Source organism: Trichomonas vaginalis, chromosome IV, assembly GCF_026262505.1.
Source record: "Trichomonas vaginalis G3 chromosome IV, whole genome shotgun sequence".
Classification (NCBI taxonomy): Eukaryota; Parabasalia; order Trichomonadida; family Trichomonadidae; genus Trichomonas; species Trichomonas vaginalis.
In genome coordinates, this window is record NC_067206.1 from 20,655,815 (window position 1) to 20,676,682 (window position 20,868).

General features: G+C 34.5%; 7 protein-coding genes and 2 pseudogenes across 9 annotated transcripts, besides 3 other annotated features; 4 read left to right on the forward strand and 5 right to left on the reverse strand.

The window, feature by feature from the left end:
* Nucleotides 1–18,223: part of a mobile genetic element that runs on past the window's edge.
* On the reverse strand, nt 2,979–4,272 carry TVAGG3_0136870 (organellar and viral DNA polymerase type B; the record flags this gene model as incomplete). Its single annotated transcript, XM_051224147.1, has 1 exon — nt 2,979–4,272. A coding segment is annotated over one exon (1,294 nt), but the record flags the coding sequence as incomplete, so codon positions are not given.
* Nucleotides 4,286–5,006, reverse strand: TVAGG3_0136880 (annotated as a pseudogene). Its single transcript has one exon. A coding segment is annotated over exon 1 (721 nt).
* Nucleotides 5,060–5,533, forward strand: TVAGG3_0136890 (uncharacterized protein; the record flags this gene model as incomplete). Its single annotated transcript, XM_051224148.1, has 1 exon — nt 5,060–5,533. One exon carries the CDS (start codon nt 5,060–5,062, stop codon nt 5,531–5,533), a length of 474 nt encoding a protein of 157 aa, XP_051109134.1.
* Nucleotides 11,706–11,858, reverse strand: TVAGG3_0136900 (uncharacterized protein; the record flags this gene model as incomplete). Its single annotated transcript, XM_051224149.1, has 1 exon — nt 11,706–11,858. A coding segment is annotated over one exon (153 nt), but the record flags the coding sequence as incomplete, so codon positions are not given.
* Nucleotides 12,027–12,963, reverse strand: TVAGG3_0136910 (organellar and viral DNA polymerase type B; the record flags this gene model as incomplete). The annotated part of the gene is made up of 1 exon (XM_051224150.1): nt 12,027–12,963. A coding segment is annotated over one exon (937 nt), but the record flags the coding sequence as incomplete, so codon positions are not given.
* Nucleotides 14,092–14,575, reverse strand: TVAGG3_0136920 (uncharacterized protein; the record flags this gene model as incomplete). Its single annotated transcript, XM_051224151.1, has 1 exon — nt 14,092–14,575. A coding segment is annotated over one exon (484 nt), but the record flags the coding sequence as incomplete, so codon positions are not given.
* On the forward strand, nt 15,894–16,771 carry TVAGG3_0136930 (annotated as a pseudogene). The gene has a single exon. A coding segment is annotated over exon 1 (878 nt).
* TVAGG3_0136940 (protein of unknown function, DUF4107 family) lies at nt 17,000–17,524 on the forward strand (the record flags this gene model as incomplete). The annotated part of the gene is made up of 1 exon (XM_051224152.1): nt 17,000–17,524. The coding sequence occupies one exon, from the start codon at nt 17,000–17,002 to the stop codon at nt 17,522–17,524; it is 525 nt and encodes a 174-aa protein (XP_051109138.1).
* Nucleotides 17,577–18,223: a terminal%2Cinverted (terminal inverted repeat of Maverick-1C transposon ID:TVAGG3_0136840).
* A 1,054-nt stretch (nt 18,224–19,277) lies between these two features.
* Nucleotides 19,278–20,868: part of a mobile genetic element that runs on past the window's edge.
* TVAGG3_0136960 (protein of unknown function, DUF4106 family) lies at nt 20,031–20,582 on the forward strand (the record flags this gene model as incomplete). Its single annotated transcript, XM_051224153.1, has 1 exon — nt 20,031–20,582. The coding sequence occupies one exon, from the start codon at nt 20,031–20,033 to the stop codon at nt 20,580–20,582; it is 552 nt and encodes a 183-aa protein (XP_051109139.1).

Genomic DNA, 20,868 nt, shown 5'->3' on the forward strand with positions numbered 1-20,868 from the left:
AAAAACTAGCTGCATTAGCTGCTGGAAGACAAAGAACCCACGTTTGCTGGCGAAAAAAGCTAGAGAAGAAGCAAAAAGCTAAAGAAGCTGAAGTGAAGAAAGAGTAAATGGTTTATTTTTATCCGAATTAAATGTATAGACAAAACCTTTATCTGTTGCGTTCAGTAGTGAAAACCCTGACGTCAAAATAAAGGGGAACAGAGTAACGTTTAAGTTTCCAACAGACTGGATTGTGAACATAAATGAAGAGAAGTACATTGGCATAACATCTATGTATATAACACGTGCTTCAGAAAGGTTGACTTTATAGTTCAAGTCGAGATAGAAAATGACGAAACAGTCTTTAAGCGCCCAAAACATTCACATATAACAAATACTTTAAAGACGATACAACATTGCAAACAATGTATGATTTCATTTAAATGAGATGTTCGAGAAAAAGTTCAAACATTGAAGTACAAACTTTACAGCCTTTACGTGAGTTTCTTGCACAACTGAAAGAAGAAGGTAGTCAGCCACAACTTATAGACTTTCATTATGAATTTAATGAAAATGAAGATGGAACTCATGACTGTCAATTCATTGTATTCTCACCATTCAATGAAGTCGCTAAAAAGAAAGAAAATCCATTACGTATAAGATTTCAAAATCTCCGAACCAAGTGATGATTTTAAGAATGTTTTCAATTATGATGCCAATGCTTCCGAGGAAAATGAATTTTCAAAGATTGTAACACCTGGCATTTGGGATAGAAAGCAAGCAATACTTTACTCTAATATAGCCAAAGGCGTTGAAAATGAGTTCATTGGTCATACAAGAACTTCACCACTTCCTAACCCTAAATACTATAAATTAACTGGCTTCAATCGTGAGTTTTGGATAGACATGTACTCCACTCATGACCATAAATGTCCAGTGTTCTTGCCTCCAGATGGGAAGGACTGTCTCTACATTGAAGCACAACTCTTAAACTCTACCATCGCAGTATTGTAAAATCTACGCTAGCTTTATTTTTATCACGAATGACCTCATTGCTGACAAAAATAAATGACCTCAGAACTTCAACTTACGAATAAAGCTTGTTTTAGTCGTTATTGAAAAGTTGAACTTTTCAGCAAAGCAAGGTTGACATGACTTACATAAGTCGAATGCAATCTCTTGACCATCATGAAGTGCTTTGTAAAGTTTCATTAAACTGAACTCAGAGTCTTTGTCATATGTTCCAACAGGTATGTGAATGTTCTTATCTTCATTGTAATAGCATTGTATAGCTTCAGGAAACATTTCATTAGCGGTTAAAGCAATAACATCTTGCTTCACGCCTTTCATTCTGCAGTGAAATGCAACTTCATTTAAATCGTTAGTGAGTAAGTCTATGTAGGTCTTCTTTCCACAGAAAATACTTTTATAAGCTAAACTTTGTTTTCCAGGTGTTATTTCTGCAAAGTCGCTATGAAATTGACCAAGGTTCTTTCCTATAAGTTCGCGACCATATCTCATCTTAAACTCTGCTGCAAGCTTTGGGATGTCTTCATTATATAAGTGCATACTGTCGGTATCCTGGTAAAAGATTTGAAGTCCCATGTCCTCTGCAGTACAGAATACTTCATTCATAATACGTTTTGACATAGACAGAATATTAACACCAAGTGGACAGAAGTTAAAGTGTCTGCAAATGCTTTTCGTTAGCTTGAAAATAGTTTTATCTGAACCATCCAAACCTTCGAACTTCACTATATGGTTGTAATTTCTTATAGCATATCTTATAGCATCTTTGTCATCTACTATGGTTATTTTTGACTCAATAGGAGATAGAATAGTTTTGCCATAAATGCTGTTCAGAATGAGTTTTATAATTTCTTGTAAGGGGTTTTCTTCTTTCTTATACTTTAACCTTAACTCAAACAACTTCTTTACTTCATCTCTTATTCTCATATCTCTGTTTCCATCGTAATAGTATCCTTGCAACACTTCACATTTGACACCTTGATATTTTATGAGGTCTTGTAATGTTATATGGTCAACATACATGAGACAGCAAGTGTTTGAACTTCTTGGAACGTTAAGTTCTGGATTTAGTTCAGGGTCGCAAACTATTAAATGAAAGTGTCTGGGTATACCAATCTCTGTTATCTTAATGAGAACAAAGAAGCCAGACATAAACTTTTCACCAATGGGTTCCTTTTGGTCGTCATCGAATAAATGTCTCATGAGATACTCTGTGCTTAACATTTCTTCCTTCAATACTTTTGGAATACCTTCTAAAGTATAAAGTCTTGCTATAGCTGAAGGATATAATGAAACAGTGTCGAAGTCAGCAATGAGTTTCTTTTTGCTCTTTTGTTTCATGTTATCTGACAACATACATCTTCCACCTTGAATGCATCTCGAAATAAATTCTCTTGGTTTATTTGAGAGGTCATAAAGATTTCCATTCGGGAAGTATACTCTGTTCTCAAACAATTTGTTAGCAATAGAACAAATACTAACGTAGTCATAAACGTTTAAATCAAACTCTTTCAATAAGTCATTGCGGAACTTTACAAAACCTTCTCTTAAAATTCTTACATCTTGTTTGCAGTAAAACGTGCTATATTTTTCTAAGTCGAAGTGGTTTTCATCTATTCTGCAACCTTTGATGGAATCTATGTTCTTCATAAATGTATCTGCATCATGGATAAACTTACATGCTTCAGAAATGACACCGGTTCTGTTGTCATTTGCTAACAAAACACTGCTGTAGTAGTTATATGGAAATACTTCTTTCGGTCCTGTTTGTAAGTTAAACATAGCAGGAAATAGTTTAAGCTTCTTATTTATAACACTGTAAGAGTCTTTTATAATAATTGCCCTTCCTTTATATAAACCAGTTATTTGCATTGTTCGTGAACCTTTAATGATGGGAGTTCCTTTCACTTCTGTCATGTGTCTTAAGATGAAGTTTATGTCATAACTGAGGTTATGGAAATATATTAAACTCTTGTCAGGAAGTCTTTCCAAAAATTCTGTTGCACAGTTTTGACCCCAAATACTTTCACTAACTGAACCATCTTCACTGTCATAACAGATGTTAAAAGCTTTATGAAAGCCATCCGTACTACACTCAAAGTCAGCAAAGAAAACGTGCTCAGGAATGAACTTGCACTTATTTTTATTTACTTCTTTTGACTCGGCTTTCTTCTTCAGTTGTACACAATACTTTGGAGCATATGACAAGTCTTTAAATGGTGCAAGGTTCTGTTTATATAAGTCAGTAGTATATGTGAAAAGTTCTCCATAAGAAATAGGTTCGAAATATTTGCACTCCCACAATGTTTTCATAACATCCCATAACGGTGTTGTTCTATCATAACGAACTACATATTTATCTTCTCTCTTTGTATAAATCTTCATCTGTTTCTCAATGTTCATTCCACCACAAGCTTTGAGAATTTCTATATAGTTGCGAATGAAATATGTTGTCATTGGTAATCTTTCATTTAGCATGTAGTGGTCTTCAACAAGAAGTAAGTCAATAGTTCGAACAGTTTTACATTCTTTTGGTATGTATCTCTTTATTTCATTATGTCTTGAGTCATTGAAGTAACCAATGGTAACATTAAATGCTATACCTGTTGCGTCAGAAATTTCTTGTACTTTACTTTGAGGAAAGTCTCTAACACGAATGACTTCTCTCATGTGGTCAATAGTTTCTTCATTTACTCCAGCCTGAATGCAAGCATAAACGAAACAATTGTCTTCTGTCATAAGTGCTGCAGTTCTTTTGTTCAATTCATTGAAGATTTGGTAGCGTTCAAGATTTATAGGTAATGTGCAAAGATACTTCCAGAATTGACCGCTTCTCTTCTTATAAAACTTCTTTTCACCATTATCTTTCCAAAAGCTTTCTATAAGTGCTGGGTTTCCTGTTTGCTTAAGAGCTTCCAAAATGGCTTTCTGGTCATTTGTCAGTGTGCTTTCATCTCTATATGGTCTCTTTTTTGGTTTGCCTTTCTTTACATCTGACATCGTTAAGCCTTCATATTCTGTTAAATCATACATCTTTATTTCAGTAAGATTCTTTATGTTTGTCAAGAAGAAGTCATAGTGCATTTCAACAATACCTGCAGCATTTGCTTCTATCTCTGATATAAAGTTCTCCTTCAAGAGCTGATGTAGTAATGTTCCAATATTATTGAGGTTTAACGTAGAACATTCATACTTTCCACCAAGTTTATAACATACCATCCATCTCTGTTGTGAGTTTATTTTAATTTTCTCTAAGAGTCTCATGAAAACCTTACCGAAATGTTTGTGTAAGTAGTCTCTGTTTGGTTCATCTAAAGCTTCGATGTTAAAGTCAATGAGTCTATTGCCTGACTTCACATTTCTCTTCCTATTCTCTTCATCTTTCTTTAACCATCTCTCACCTTCTTTTGGTTTGTCGTCAATGGAACGAATGACATCGTTAGCTTTGCGAACTTGTTCTATAGCACTTTTAAACATCTCTCTTCTCTGTTGTTTCAGTGTGTCGTCTCTTCTTCTTGTTTCACCAACGTTTGCATTTGTTATGTCAAACATTTCTCTTCTTACTTCATGTGGTACAGCTCTTCTTGTTTCACCAACGTTTGCATTTGTTATGTCAAACATCTCTTGACGAACGTCATGTGAAAGAGCTTTACGAGTATGACCAACGTTTGCATTTGTTATGTCAAACATTTCTCTTCTTACTTCATGAGGTATTGAACGTCTATGATATAAGTCAATAGCAACGTCATTTAAAGGAAATGCTCTTGCATGGACTTCGTCCTCGCCGCGTTGCGGCTTTATGAACTCATGAATTCTATCATAAGTTATTTCACCATTATAGTCATTGAGGATGTCAGCGAGTGCCTTTTTTTTGTTGTGTAATGCTTTGCAACATCTATATTAGCTTCTGTAAGAAGTTGTTTTATTTCCGAGTGTTCTAACTTAGACAACTTCCGATACATCTTTAGTAGGAAATAAAAAAAATATTTTTGAAAAAATTAGATTAGATTTTTTAAGTTATTTTTCAAAATAATTTAATATTTTTATTTTAATGAAACACATGCAAGATTGCACGTTCTTTTCATACAATGCTCTCGCTACTGTCATCAAGAATGAGTTCAATAATGCTTCAAACGTCAATGTTATCTTTAACAAGAAGTTTGTGAAAGAATCTAAGTTTGGTCAGTATGTCAGACCATTAGCTATTGTCATTGACCGCAAACGTTATACTTCACAAGAGTTAGCAGTAGTTTTGAAACAAAAGGGTTTCTTCGTGAATGTCAAAGATACTCATTATACTATTATAAAGAACTCCAACATTGACTTCTTCAGTATTGCTATGAATCTTTCCGAACAGAAAGAATATAAGAAGGGTGAAACAAATGTGAAATATTATTCTTCATCTCTGAAAACAATAACGAACAAAGATGTTATACAAAAGTTCTTACCAAAGGTTGAAGAAGCTTCTATTGACATTGACGAAGGAAGTGAAATGGTTGAAGAAATTGACCCTGACGTCATTTAAGCAAAAATATATTTTTGGTTAGTCTTCATATCGATATTTTACAACAATTCCCCAATGTATAAACTTTTCATACGCTTTTTCATAAGCTTTATATACCTTCAGAAATTTTGCATAATCTTTAGAAGCATTTAGATATTGTTTAAATGCTTTGTATGTCTTCAGAAATTTTGCATAATCTTTTACATGTTGTTCGTTCTCTTCTTCTGTCATGAGTTCCGAATATTCTAAATTCATGTTCTTTCATATGAGATAAAATTTTATAAAAAAATAAAATTAGCTTAGATTTTTTATTCTTCCTCTTTGAAGTTATCGAAATATTCTGTTATTTTTTCCTTCAGTAATGTTAAGTCTTCTTTGAATGTAAGTATTGTGCAACCTTTGATGTCATAGTGTGTTTGAGGAAGAGTATTTTTGACAATTTCCTTTATTTGCTCATTCGGTGTCATTGAAATCGGTAAGTTTTCACGATAGAACCAGTTTCTGTCAGATTTGTAAATCTTAGCAAGGTCATAAAAGCTTTTGTTGTTTCTTCTGACTAAATGCAACATAACCATATCTTATCTTCTTCTTTCTCCAACTCTTCAGTATATATCATATACTTATAACTCTTTTCCTTTCCTTTGGTACTGAACGTGGTATTCTTTTCTGTATGCTTTGTCTTTGGATTCAATGACTTCATCTTTTGCTTGAAGTTTCTTTTCCATCTCTCCACGTTCTTGTCTATGAATTTCGTCAAGAAGTCTGTAAACATGCCATGCATAACGAGGAGAAGCCCACATTGCAACTGCATTTACTAAAAGTCTATGAACATAATAACCTCTTAAATTTATTGGCAAATTTTTACGATTTTCATGTGTTTTATGCAAGACCGAAAAAAGTCGGTCTAGAGAAATTTCACTCAAAAGTTCTTGTGTGCTTTGGTTTTTGAACCAGTCGTCTGCGTGTTTAGTGTCTGGAGCAAAACATGCTGTCAAAATACTTTGCATTTGGTACATATCGTCTTTGACCGAACGAATGAGACGGAGTTGTTTGTTAAACTGAACCCACTCGTATTCTTCATTTATGGCTTCATGAACGATAGCTGTTGTGTTCTCTGTTGTTGACATATCTGTCCTTACATACAAAATAAAAAAATAAATAAAAATAAAACTAACTTTATTTTTCTGTGTTAAAGAAATGTTAAAAATTCAGGGTTACATATGTGAAAAGAAGTCACGAACAAATGAAGGTCATAAGATTCAGCACATAATTCTGAATTGAATGGTGTGTCATACATGTCAAGCCGTCAAGAATTGAAGGAGATACGAGGCTATAAAGATTTTGGATATTTTCTGACACACACCCTGAGGGAAAAGTGACAAAACACGACGATAGAAAAAAGTGACAAAATTGAGAGAAAGTTGTTTCCCGACCAAAATGCAATCATTGAAAAAGTGACATTTGTAAAGTTAGACGATAGATTCCTGAAAAAGTGCAAGACTTGTTCTGAATCAGGACAAGATTTGTCTTGAAAAAATACAAGACTTGTTCTGAAAAAATACAAGACTTGTTCTGAATCAGGACAAGATTTGTCTTGAAAAAATACAAGACTTTTCTGAAAAAATACAAGACTTGTTCTGAAAAAATACAAGACTTGTCTTGAATCAGGACAATTGTTCTCAAATTTGAGAACTTTACAAGAAAAACTGACTAAAAAGTGCAAGACTTGTTCTGAATCAGGACAAGATTTGTCTTGAAAAAATACAAGACTTGTTCTGAAAAAAATACAAGACTTGTTCTGAAAAAATACAAGACTTGTCTTGAATCAGGACAAACTTTACAAAATGTAAACTTACATAACCGTTTCTATCGTACATGATATTTAGTTGACATTGTAAACTATCTTCATGTAAAGTATGGCGGTTTGAAACCGTCGGGACCTTCACTTTTTTTGACGAACTTTCCGCAGCAATTTTTAAAATTGTGTGAAAACTCAACGGTTTGACACGTGCCATATGTCATTTTACTCAGAATTTTGTGCTGAATTCAGCAAAAATAATGTTTATGTTAGCATGTTAGATCTAACACGTTTTCTAACTCTTTTCTAACATAACTATTTACAAGCGTTTTACATGGTATATGTTGCGATGGTTCATGACTTTAAACAGTTTTGTAGCTTCTATTTCTTCTTTTAGTACATCGAATGTTTTAACAATGCCGAAGGTTTCTTTATATTTCTTCTTGACGTCAGATAGAAGGAAATCGTCACAGTTGGATAATTTTTGTTCAGAAATGCTAACATGTCCATTTTATCTTCTGCTGGCTTTTCTACTTCTTCTTTAAATCTGCATAGTCGTTTCTCATTCTTTCTATCTCTTTGACGAGTAGTATATTTCCTCATCGCTGCCTTACATTTTGAACATTGCGGGTTCATTTTTGCGTATACATTGAAATTTGACCTGCTAAAACAACTAAGGCGTCAATGCTCTCTTCATCTCAAACATAGCGGGTCTTAGTTGTTCGTTCCATACTTTGCCTCTTCTATCTTTATCTCTTATTTCCCAAACACATTCAGCAACTAATGAAACAAAGTTATCGTAGGTCTTAAATTCTTCAGATTTATATATGTCAGAAACATTCTTATAAACCATGTCGCAATCTTTGTCCATAACTTTATGGTTGCAATGAAAACCAAGGAATTCATAATTTACCTTTCGTATGAATTTCTTAATTTCTACTGAGTCAGTTGGTTTCACTTCAATTTCGTCGAATTCAGGAATAGTTAGTTTTTGTTGTTGGATTTCAGGCAATTTGGGTAAATGGTCAATAATGTCCTGCATTCATAAAGATACTGTTCATTTGTTTCATCTTTCGCACTACAGTCTAAATTACTTGTTAAAAGCTTGCTTTATCTTCTGATTTTTTGTTTCGAAAGTATATGAAGACAGGAATGAAGCTTTCATCTCTACTAACATAGATGTTAGGATTCATAACTAAGAGTTTGGTGAAGTTGTGTTTTTGTAGAACCTATTGTTGAAATCATATCTTTACATACAAGATAAAAATTTTTCTTAGAAAAAAATTAGCGTTATTTTTCTCATAAGGAAATGTCAAAAATTCATGATTTTCGAGAGTTTTAGACCATGTTAGAAAAGTGGTTAGAAAACGTGTTAGATCTAACATTCTAACATAAACATTATTTTTTGGTGTAAATAAATGGTACCATTAATGATATCATGACTGTTCTCATTCATGTCTGATTACATCTAATGAAAAAGTTTAGAAGAATTTTCTATTCTTTCTGGCATATTTTTGTCTTCCAGTACTCCCGCTCTAATGGTCCCAGATGTGTTGGCTTTGACTCTCTCAAGTTCTTAGATGTATAAACATCTTCAACACCTCCTTCATATCTTACTTTATAAGTGTCATCGTTTATGTTGTAGCCAAGTATTTCAAAACCACTCCTCGCTTTGCTCTCGTCAATGGTTTCAGCAAGTTTGCCATTACTACTTTCAACTAACTTATGTCAGGGTAAAATGCTATGGAGTCGTCAGCAGCTTTTATAAGATATCCATTACCTTGTGTAGAGTCTACGATATAATATTTCTACTTAACCTTAAACGTTTCTTTGTCAACGGTTTGTCGTCAAGAACTACACGAATTTTTTGTACCAGGAATGAGGTAAATTGTGTTGATTTTGATATTTTGTGTTTGGCTTCGTTTCTTTGTATATACTTTTCTTCTTGTTGTTGTGTCATTGAATTTGGTGTATGTCCTTGTGTAGAATGTGTTGAGGAATTATATACTTCGAGAAAATGTTTCATTGTTTCTTCGGTAAAGTCTCGCTCTTGATTTAAATCTCTGAGCGTTCTTATGAAGCGGTTTATGATGCCGAGTATGTTATGGTATTCTTCAGTAGTGTAGTGAGTTATGTTATGCTTAATGAGAAATTCTGGATTTCATTGCTGAGGTATGCACTGTCTTGTCTGATGTTAAATACTTGGGTTATGTTCTGCTACAAACTTTTGTAAAACTCTTAACACTTCACGAGTTCCTTTATTTTTCATTGGATATGCATATGCTTTACGAGTGTTAACATTTATGAAGATGAGGAATGGTTTATGTCCTCCTTTTCTGCTTGAATGAGAGTGTCAAATTGGTATGCGTCAGGAGTGTTGGAGTAAATTGGTAAAAAGTAGTCGTAAGGTTTATTTTGTTGATGTACAACATTTTTGTCAAAGAACCTTTTCACTTTCAGCTCTGTTAGTAAATCCCCAACTCTTGCAGCTTCATTGAACTTCTTAAATGACCTCCATGGATGTTGTTCGAATACTTCTTTCAAGCTCATTTATGTAAAGTTAAAGATTTTAACCAACTCGTATCCAAGCGTGCATTGTTTATATAAGAGGCATATAATCTTTTCCATTACCTGGCGGTCTGTAATACCAGCTACAACATGTGTATGATTTCCTGCAGTTCCACAGAAAATACCTGTGCTAACATCTTTGGGGTCAGTTGTGATATCATATCTATGCATTCCCTGTCTATCCGAACCCGCTGCAAGATTTGTATAACCTCTTTTTGTTATTGAATGTGAATGGTTTCCTTCCACAGATGTTCTTCCACTGAACCTATGCATATGTGAAGGAAGGTTTTCAATACCTATTTTCTTTGAACCTCCCATCTTCATTGACTGAGTATTAGTGTAGAATGGAAAACTGTCAACTATTTCATACCATCTACCACCAAATAAAGTGTTTGGATTTATTGGATTCATAGACGTATAAACAGCTCCTATAGGATATATTAAATCATATATGCTCATAACTCTATAAACATATTCTAAAGAACTTATGTCATTAAATACCATTTGGAATGTATCTCCCGGATGAAATGTTGCATTTGTTCCACTTTTATAATGTAATGTTAGTTCAATAGAATTATCCAAGAAAAATTCAAAAGTATCTGGTTGAAGACCTCTAACAAATTCAAATGGAGTTGCTGGTTCACCATTTATAATTTCTGTTGTAAATGTCATTGTATCTGGTTTCGAAAATTTCTTTGATAGTTCTTCATCTACATAAGTTTTGTCTGCTTTCTTATCTAACATTGCGTAGTTCATATGCTTCAAAGTTTCTGGCATGACTTTCAATGTTCCTGCAACTCTTATCTAAACTGTTAAGAGTATCTTTTACGCTTGTACTTGGATTTTCTAATGGTGCACTTGAACCAAGGTCAAAGTTCAATATTATGTCGTCTGCTCTAACAGTAGTGAAGGATTTATGTGTATGGTTCTTGTCAGCTTTACTGTCTAATGTAGCTTGAAGTTCATTTATATCGGAGATGTTGTGTTTATGAGATTTCAAAACTTTGTTCGTTGCTTCGAGTTCAACTTTGTCAGCTTTACTTTTAATAGCATCTTCAAACGTTATTTTTGCCTTAACTCTTAACATAAATCTTGGTTCAACTAATACACCGTTAACATTGAAAGTAGAGGCATAAATTTCACCGGTATAACCAAATGCTTCTGGTGCTTTAGCTACATCATACTGTACAGTACAGCTTATGTCATAACCTTTAGCACGAATGTATTTATATCTTCTTTCATTAACATTTTTTGTCTTCGCTTCATCACTTCGTGTTAAATATCCATGGTAGTCCGTTATAATCTGTTCGTCTGAAGTTATATAATGAACATGGTTCTTGTCCGCTTTACTATTTAATGTAGCTTGAAGTTCATTTATATCGGAGATGTTGTGTTTATGAGATTTCAAAACTTTGTTCATTGCGTCAAGTTCATTTTTGTCCGCTTTACTATTTAATGTAGCTTGAAGTTCATTTATATCGGAGATATTGTGTTTATGTTCTTTATCTGCTTTTTCGGCTAATTTCTCTTCTATCTCATTTATTTCAAGTTCATGCCTACCACCACCTCCCGAAGAAGTATTTTTCTTCAGCTCTTGAAGAACGTCCACTTCGCCATCTTTGGTGTCAATAATGAGACTTTGAGTTAAAACCTTTCCTGTCTTAATGGATGTTTGTAAAACTTCTTCTTCACCATGTTCGGGGTCATGGTCGTCATCATATCTTGTGAAATCAGAGATGTTGTCATACATTAAGCATATCTGTCTCAAAAGTTCTGCTATTTGAAACTGGAACGAAAGATATACAGAACTTTCATCATCTCCTAAAGTCAAGTCTGCTTTCTTAAGTATTTCTTGAATGTATGCAATGAGAACAGAGTACCTTGGAAAATATTCGAACAATATTTCATTAGCTGTTGGTTTTGGTGGTTCTTTTGGAGTTTCTGTTGTTTCAGTTCCTTCTGTAGGTTCTGTTGGAGTTTCTGCATCTCTTGACTTCAATGCTCTTGCTCTCAAAGACCTAAATGTTAGAGCACCGGGTTTTACAAAGGACTTTATAAATGCTTTAATAGTTCCTGGTAAGTTATTGTTAGCATTAAGTAAGTTCCTTATGCTTCCATCATGTACGTCCATAGCACTATGTAAAAAATCTATACTTTTCTTGTAGTCAGCAATAGACTGACTGTGATTTTTTAAAGATTTGTCAATACCTTTAAGCCAATCTTCATGCATGTCTGATACTGAGCCAAGAATATCATTTGCTTCCTTTAGTGTATTTTGTGCTTGTCGTAAAGTATCCAATCCCGTACGTGCATTGTTTGCTATACGTCTTACAGTATCTATTTGACTCCTTGTTTCTTGCATCCAACCAGATAAAGTTTTAATAGTATCCGAACCATTTGAAATGAAGTTCAAAGCATTTTTAACGTCATTTAAAACTTCTTCACCAAGTACCGCCCATATCTTTCCGATTTGGTATTGAAGAACTCCATATGAAGCAGCTGTTAAACCAGTATTTATAAGGTCCCATATCCATGATTTAGCAGTTTTTCCATCCTTTCCATCCTTTCCATCCAAACCGTTTTCGCCTTGAGGTCCTTGTATTCCTTGTATTCCTTGTATTCCTTGTATTCCTTGTGGTCCTTGAGGTCCGGTGTCACCCTTCTCTCCTTTCAGTTCATCTTTATGTTCGTTATAATATTCTAATGTCATAAGGTGTACATCATTACTGCTACCAGCAACGCCGAGAATTTGTTTCTCATTCATGACTAAATTCTTTAGGCATTTAATGTTGTCGTCAAATCGAAAGCTCTTTAACAATTCAATGAGAACATTTAATACTTTCACTAATGAGGCATCTACTGTAGAATTTATATATTGCACCGTTCCATCATTTATGATGGGAACCTTGCTTGTTGTAATGAATGGGTCATAAGTGTTAAAAGTATCGAAATCAATGACTTTTTTAGTTTTTCCATCGTCAATGACTAAATCATTGCCTTCAATGGTTAAAGTTGAGTTTTCGTTTACTAGTTCATGTGCTCTTCTTGCTTCATTTGTTTCATACGCATATGCAGCAATAGTCATATTTTAATGAGAATAAAATGTTGTTCTATTTGCAAAGTACAGACCCAAACGAATACGGGACAGTAAAGCTACAAACAAACTTAGGTCTTCAGAATGAAGCGCTTGCTTTCAGAGTTGTTGACTTCAATACTATCGCAACTTTTGTCATAACAGATGAAACAGATTTCATGAGTTGAAATAGATGACAAAAGAAGTTTTAAACATTTCCTAACAGAGCCGAGTACAGAATAGATAAAATTGCTGGAGTCATAGATACTCTCATAAATGAAGAAACTATTGACAACATAGATGTCGAACTCTCTTCTGAGGGAACATTGAAGTTCAGTAGCAAGAAAGAGTTCAAGATACCAAGAATGAGTCATAGAGTACAACTTCTTCTGGGAGCATACCATATGACATTTCCTTTGAAAAGTGTTGACAAAACGATTGAGATGAAATCTGTTCCATACGTATGTTATGGTAATTGTTTGTACGTTGAGTCAAAAATAGCTAATGTCACAGGTATTTCAGGAGTTAATAGTAAAGGTTCAGTAGAATATAAATCCTTCTGTTATGCAGTCAATTCAATGTTCATTCCAAACGTTCCTGTCATAGCAACTCATTTAGGTAAATGGGTTCGCATTAGTCCTCATAATTTGAAAGACATGCAATTCAGACTTGTTGACTTTCAAGGAGAGCCTGTAGAACTGAAGGCACCAGTGCGAATGACTGTTGAAGTTGACTTTTTAGAAAATATTAAATGCAACAGCTTACAAGAGAACTCAGAGCTAAAAATATAAAGTATGAATGTTATGTATTAGGTCATGAACTTTGGTTGTTGCTGTTTGATGAAACAAATGAGTTAGTTATGCAGTCAAGAGAACAGAAAAAGGCGTCAAAGGCGCCGAGCGCAAAGCGCTATATTGTGTTAGTGAAAACTGCACCAAGTCAATAAGATTAGGTTTGCATTATGAAGATGAGTTCGATACTGTTGAAGAAGTTTTGGATGATATTACAAATTGCTTTAATTTACTAAAACATATTTCAAGCAAAGTTTATATTCTGTTGAAAGTTTTGTATACTCGTTCGAATATTTATACTTAAACTCAACTCCTGTAGTTCCTGGTGTTTCAATGATGCGGATGTTACCTATTTTCATGAATAGTGGAGTTTGACCACAGCATTCGATTTCAGGGTCGAGATAGTCAATGACACATTGTTTCCCTGTTATTCGTGATATAACATTTTCAAGGTCCTCCTTTGTTAGAATTATTTGGTTCTTGCTTATAAGATTTGTCAAAAGCTTCTTATCGTCTTTGAGTAAAATTGTTTGGTATAACTGAAGAAGGTAATGGTCTACGTTATCTGAAGGATTTGTTTGAACATTTGTGTAAGGGTTGTCGTTGGCTTCTCTTGAAAGAATTTGGTCCAGTGGTGGATACTCTAACTTAACATCTGATGTAGCGTTAGCGTTTGAAGCTGAGTTTAAATTCACGGATTTCAGCTCTGGTTCTTTCAAACACTCTGAACTATAGTTCTTTATGACAATATTGTTTGTCGTTCGTGAGTCAACATTTGATGTTGGTTCAATTGGAACATTAACGGCACCAGCTAAGATGGATTTGCTTCTCATTTCATATAGAATAAAAACCTTTTATATGTATGAAATGAACAATATACTCGACAAGGGTTTGAATGTAAAGCTAACGAATGAAAATATTGTTGAATTCACTGAGACAGGAGCTGTGTATAAAGATGTAGAACTACTGAACAAAAGAGCAAGGGAAGAAGCAGGAACATGAACAAAGGGTGGAAGCCTATAAAAATTTATGTCAATGATGGCTCAGGAGGTTCAAACATAAAGTATGCAGAAAGTTATAGAGTTTATGCTCTCAAAGGTGAAAAGCCTTCATTTAAGAACAGCTATTCTAACGCATATCCTCAAAAGTAACGGATGGGGAAGTGGATGATATGAATGACAGCAAAAATATTAACAGAAATGGCGACAGAGATGCATGGAATTTGTTTACCATCAGTCAATTGAAGGTTAAACTTTAAAAAATGTTGGTCGTTCCCATGGAATATTTTTTGACTTTAATGGTATTAGTCATGATATGAATCTCAAGGTATGAACGAGGAGAGATGAGAGACTTATATGCTTCCCAAATTTCTTCAAAAGGTAATGTTATACCTGACTGTTTCCAAATGAGTTCAATATCATAACGTGAGAAACCTTGAAAGATAACGAAGTCAGTTATGAGACGTTTTATGTTTAAAGCTAAAAACCTCCATGTTTGCATAAGTATTGCTACAGTTAAATGGTAATGTCTGACTTTAGTTATGATGTTAGCTAATGGTGAGTCAGGCTTTGACACTAAACCTTTTCCGGCGAAGTCGTCGCAAACGAGCAGAGTGTTTGAAGGATACTTTTTGAAGGGGTATTTTGAAAGTTTTGACAGAATGTAGTTTGTAAGTCGTTTCATATCGTAAACTCCTGAGTATTGACGTAAGTGGTGTTTGTCAATAATTCTTTCCATCTCCTCAGAAGTCTTTTGCATTCCTGACTGTATGAACTCTCGATGGCATAATATTTCCTCTTACGTCGAATGTAACGTTGAAGAAATTCAATGAGTTCACTGTCTGGAACTTTAACGACAGAGGCTTGAACTTTTGACATAAATGTTTTCGCTGTTGAGTCCATAGAGTCTGAAGTTGCTGATATAATGATTTGGTCATAAAGAGTCGTTTCCTAAACGTCTGTTATGAGTATATGACGAATGAGGTTAAATGTCTTACCTGAACCCATCTTTCCACAATAGAAATAAACACCATTTGAACAGAATCATAGTCTTACTGAAAGGAAGAATAGAGAAGAGTTAAGTTTGTCTGTAGTTTCATTCATGTCTTCATCTACGTCATGTATTAAATGCTTCATTTTATCTCCATTAAAAATGCAAGTCAGAAATATTCAGAACATAGCACCGAGTCTAACTGACAAGAGTATAAAGATATACTATGAACATGTTATGATGAAACCAACCAAAATTCAAGAAAGTCAGTATACTTATGAATATCCAAGACACTGGGTAGAGTATGTAGGAGGTGAGAAAGCTATTGAAATAGACAAGTTAGAAGTATTCCAGCAGGAAGGACAATATTATTGAAGAACTTTAATGTTTTGAGATATAATGATGAAACAAAGAAGCAAGATAGTTTTCCTGTTGCTGTGTATGTGAACTTAGATACAGGAGATGACATGAAAGTTTTTAATACAAAGCTTCAAACGGTAGTGAGAGAACAACTGACTGCGGAAGGACATCCATTACCTTCAGAAGTTACCATAGCATATAATTTTGAAACAAACTCAATAGATTTTAAAGTCGTCTCTGCAAAGAAGTCAGGTTTTACATTTAATGAAGCAGATGTATATTCGAATGAAAACTTCAAAGCTATTGCATGGTTAGATAATGACGATTGCTTTAAGAAAATATTTAAATACAGTGACTCAAAGATGTCAATAGATGACCTTCGTGGAATGTTACCATCGACGTTTACAGTAGAAGGTTCAGTAGGATTGCTTACAAGATTGTCAATTGGTGGTATTTGGTCTCGTGAGAACATTGTTATAAAATCCAGTATAAGTGAATTTGCTGAAGAATCTATATTATGTCTTTCAAACTACATGTATTCGCCGCCGAAGCATTATAGTATAACAAACTTTGTCAGTAAGTTTAACATAAGACTTGTCGAACCTTCTTCAATGAAAGATGTTGTGCTACCTAAAGATGGAAAGGATGGACTCATTATTGAGATGATTTTAATAGCATATTAAATGAGCTTGTTCTTGAAGGTCATTCATGATGAAATAACTGTTGTAGAAGATGTTAGCAATTGTTCAGACATTTTGAAGCGTATAGATGATATAAGAAAGAAGTTAGATAGACCGCAAAGCGGTGAGGGCGAAGCCCGTGAGAACGCTTATGTTTCATTGACTTTCTCCAGTAACGAGAACTTTTATGAGATAATATTGAAGAGAGATGATTTTAATATGGTGTAAATGGTAGCTTGGGCAGCTTTAGGCGCAATGGGAACAAAAGCATTAGCATTTGGAGCAAAAGCACTTGGAGCTTATGACGCAGTAAATAAAATGAGTGGAGGAAGGGTTTCGAAGACATTAGATGCAAATAAAGGAAAGATTGGAGGCTGGGTTGCAAAGAAGTTAAGATTAAATAAAATAGGGCTCATAAATAAAGCATCCAATTTGGTTGCGACTGAGTCAGAAAATGCTTTAGGAAAGGACGATGAGTTTGCAAAACACGCAAAAGACTTTAATGACCAGATGAAAGGTGAAACAATGCATTTAAATAGATTCGATGGAACTAAAGAAAATGTTTCTTCTCCACCAGTAGTTCTTCCGTATGGTCCCTATGGAATGTATGGAAACCCTTACGAAAGACCATTTGACCCATTGACTGGTGGAAGTAACTGGTATCATTACGGACGAAGAAGAAAGACAGTCAAGTTGGAGACAGACGTGAAGAAAGCAACTAAAAAGAAACCAAGGAAGAGAGTTATAAAGTAATGAATTCAACAGGGTAGAAAAGACCCAAAGGGTCTCGCCGCTTAGCGGCTGAGGTTAGAAAACGTGTTAGATCTAACATTCTAACATAAACATTATTTTTGTGCTATGTTTTCATACGTGTGAGGGTGGTGATATCATTAATTTTAAGTTTATTTTTTATTTTATTTTTATTTTATTTGGATGTAATGACAGAACAAAAGCAACTCATACAAATCAAAACATATAACAAACATACATTTAAACATTTATTCTTCCTTCCTGAGCATAACATGTTCTTTCAAATACATCCGAGACCAGTTGACTTTTCATTGACTGTGTATAAAGATAGAAATAGTTATATCATTAAACCATACGATGACGAAGGTAAGTTATGTAAATTGTACGTTAAGAAGTTAGAGAAAGTTTATGGCTTCAAGTATGACTACAATAGGGTTAACACTGATGATGAAGATATTGAGGAAAATTTATGAGAACATTAGTGAAGTCGTTAGTGAGAACGATAGTGAGTTCGTTTATTTTTACATTAGTGAGTTCGTTAGTGAAGTGAAGTGGTTGGCGGCTTTGTAAATATTTAAGGTTAAGTTAGTTTTTGCGTTCATGTTGTAAAATATACGTTAACGGTTTTGTAAAGTGTCAAATTCACAAGTATTGGGTAAGGTGGAACGCAGTGCCACAGTACCCAAGACTTGTATACTAACTATATTTTGGCGAAGAGTTTAGAAAGAAAGTTAGGGAGGGAAGGAAGAGAACCTATTGTACATGACCTTGCAAACGAAAGTTTACAAAATGTCATAAAAACTTACTTTGCAGACAATGAACGAGAAGGGATGAATATTTAAGAAACTCAAATGGACAGTACCAAATGAAATGTTAGTATGAAAACATGTTCCTTGACAAAATAAACCAACTACAGAAATAAAGACGCAAGACTGAAAATTGGGTAAAAGCTTTCCCATTCACAAAGATATATTGGTAACATGGAAAGAAAACCAGAATGGCTAACAAAAACATATATTTGGAAACGAGCATATTCCATATGGACAGCACTGTTTGAAGAGCTTGAACCGGAAACTCAGGAAGAGTCATGAACAAACAATACGCGAACGACTCAAATACAAACTATGACAAAATCTTTCTAGGATATAGGTTACCTGAGTGGGCGACCAGAGCCCAAAGGCAAAAAGGACATGGAAAATTTGCAACATACTAGAATGAACATGAGGCAAAGATGCAACAACTTGAAGCAGAGGGCAAGTTACCAAAAGCGACACCAAAGAAGAAGAGAAGAGTAGAACAAAGTGAAAGTAGTGAAGAACAAAGGGAAAGTAGTGGCAATGAAGGAAAAAGAAGAGTTAAAAACTCAGTCAGGAAAGAAAGTAAAGCTTGGTCCACGTGGGTTCTATTATGACACATAAATCCAACTATTCTATATTTTTACCCATATGAAATGTACGCCGCTCAGAATATAACGCCAACAGTTTTGGATGCCATGAATGGAAATGTTTCCGAATGGTATAACGAATGCGACAATGCCATTAGAAGGTCAGAAATAGTTCCTGGAACTTACGAATATACAACTGCTGTTTCTTACGGAAACGTAGGTGAGTTTGGAGAAGGTTCTTCAACAACAGTAGATATTGCTTGCGACAGGTTTCATATAATTTCTATTGACAACTCATTCTTATACGTGGAACAAGACATTGAAATAAAACCTTCTGCTGACTTGAGAGGTAAGAAAGGTTGCAATGGTATTTTCTATGTCGGGATACCAATATGCTCCAGAAGTTTTATGGGATATAAGATATATTCTAACTCTGACTTAGTTCAAACAGTAACATGGGCAAACTATGAATGGTTCGCTTTGAGAAACTCAGTACAACCACAAGCTAGAGAACAAACAGACCAGTATGCAACTATTGAGAAAATAAGAAGACTTGACCCTAACGTTCCAGGAGTTTATGTTAACCTTTCTGGTTCAGATGGAAATGCTGTCACTAAAGTAAAACTGAAACTTAGAGTTCCTTTGTCATCTTTCCTCATCTTCAGGTTTTTAAGATACTTGCCAAACTGGGCAGGAAAAATTTCTATTGAACTTACTCCAAGCAAAAATAACTTAGTCATTGCACCAACACAAGACCCATTCACTCTTACAGACGTAAAGGGAGCAAATCAAACGTCATTCGCCGAATTTTGCAAAGACAAAGTTGACTTAGACTTTGGTTTCTCAAACCTCAACACTGAAGTAAAGTATTATTTCAATGCTGCTGGAACTGCTTGGGACCCAGTTAGGTTTACATGCGAACAGTTTGAATGCAAGAGAATAGAAAGCAGACTTGCAGTCTATATGTTGGACCCAGATATTTCAAATGCTTTAGCTGCCAAATATATTGCAGTTCCACTTATGTTCCCTATACACCAAATATCTGTCAAAGACTTTGCAGGTGAAGTTGGAAACCAAAATCCAGGAACCGCAGGTGCAAGAACAGATATTGCTTTAACAACTGCAATGAAACACGCAGATACTATGTTTGTACTGTTCAGACGAACTATAAATGACTATTCTTGTTTCTACAACCCTGGTATTAAATATCATATAAACATAGATGGCAAATATTATCCAAGAGAAGAATATTCTACAGTTGAGGATATGAGGTCATACAACTTGACATTAGATGCTATGAACTTTAACAACAACTTCACAACAACCATTAACCCTGAAATGCAAAGTTCTATTATGCCATATGTGAAAGTATGGACCCATACAGGAAGTCAAAAAACTCAATATACAAATGGAGACCGTTCAAACTTTTGGCTTGGCATTCCATTTGCTGACTCAGAAGACTTTATGGGTGGTATTTCAACTGTTGGTACAGTTCAAATACAATATACTGGTGACAGAGACGGTCCAGATGAATTGAAAGCAAAGAAGTTTACAAAACCAATAGCACTTTTCACGGAAGATGCTCTTTTGAAGATTCGTTCGATGAAACCTGCTGGGGCTCCTCAGATTGGCATAACGAAAGCTTCCATCGAGCAGATTTTGGCAGCAGGTCAGTAAGTTGTTCTTGAACTGACTTCTCTCCGTCAAATATTGACAGTACGCCAGTTTTGACATAATATTGTATTATAAACTTACCTTTAGAAATATCTGTAAGTTTTGAAGTTATATTTTTGTCTGCTTCAAGAACTTTCACCATTTCGGTTATACCAACTTTCTTTGCTTTATGAAAATATTTTGGTTCAGCAAAGACTGCTATTCTATAACATTTTCCATTGTTTGTGTAAAGAACTATTCTGTCAATGTATTTGTATTGTTTGTGTGTGTAAACTTTGTTCTGCTTCAA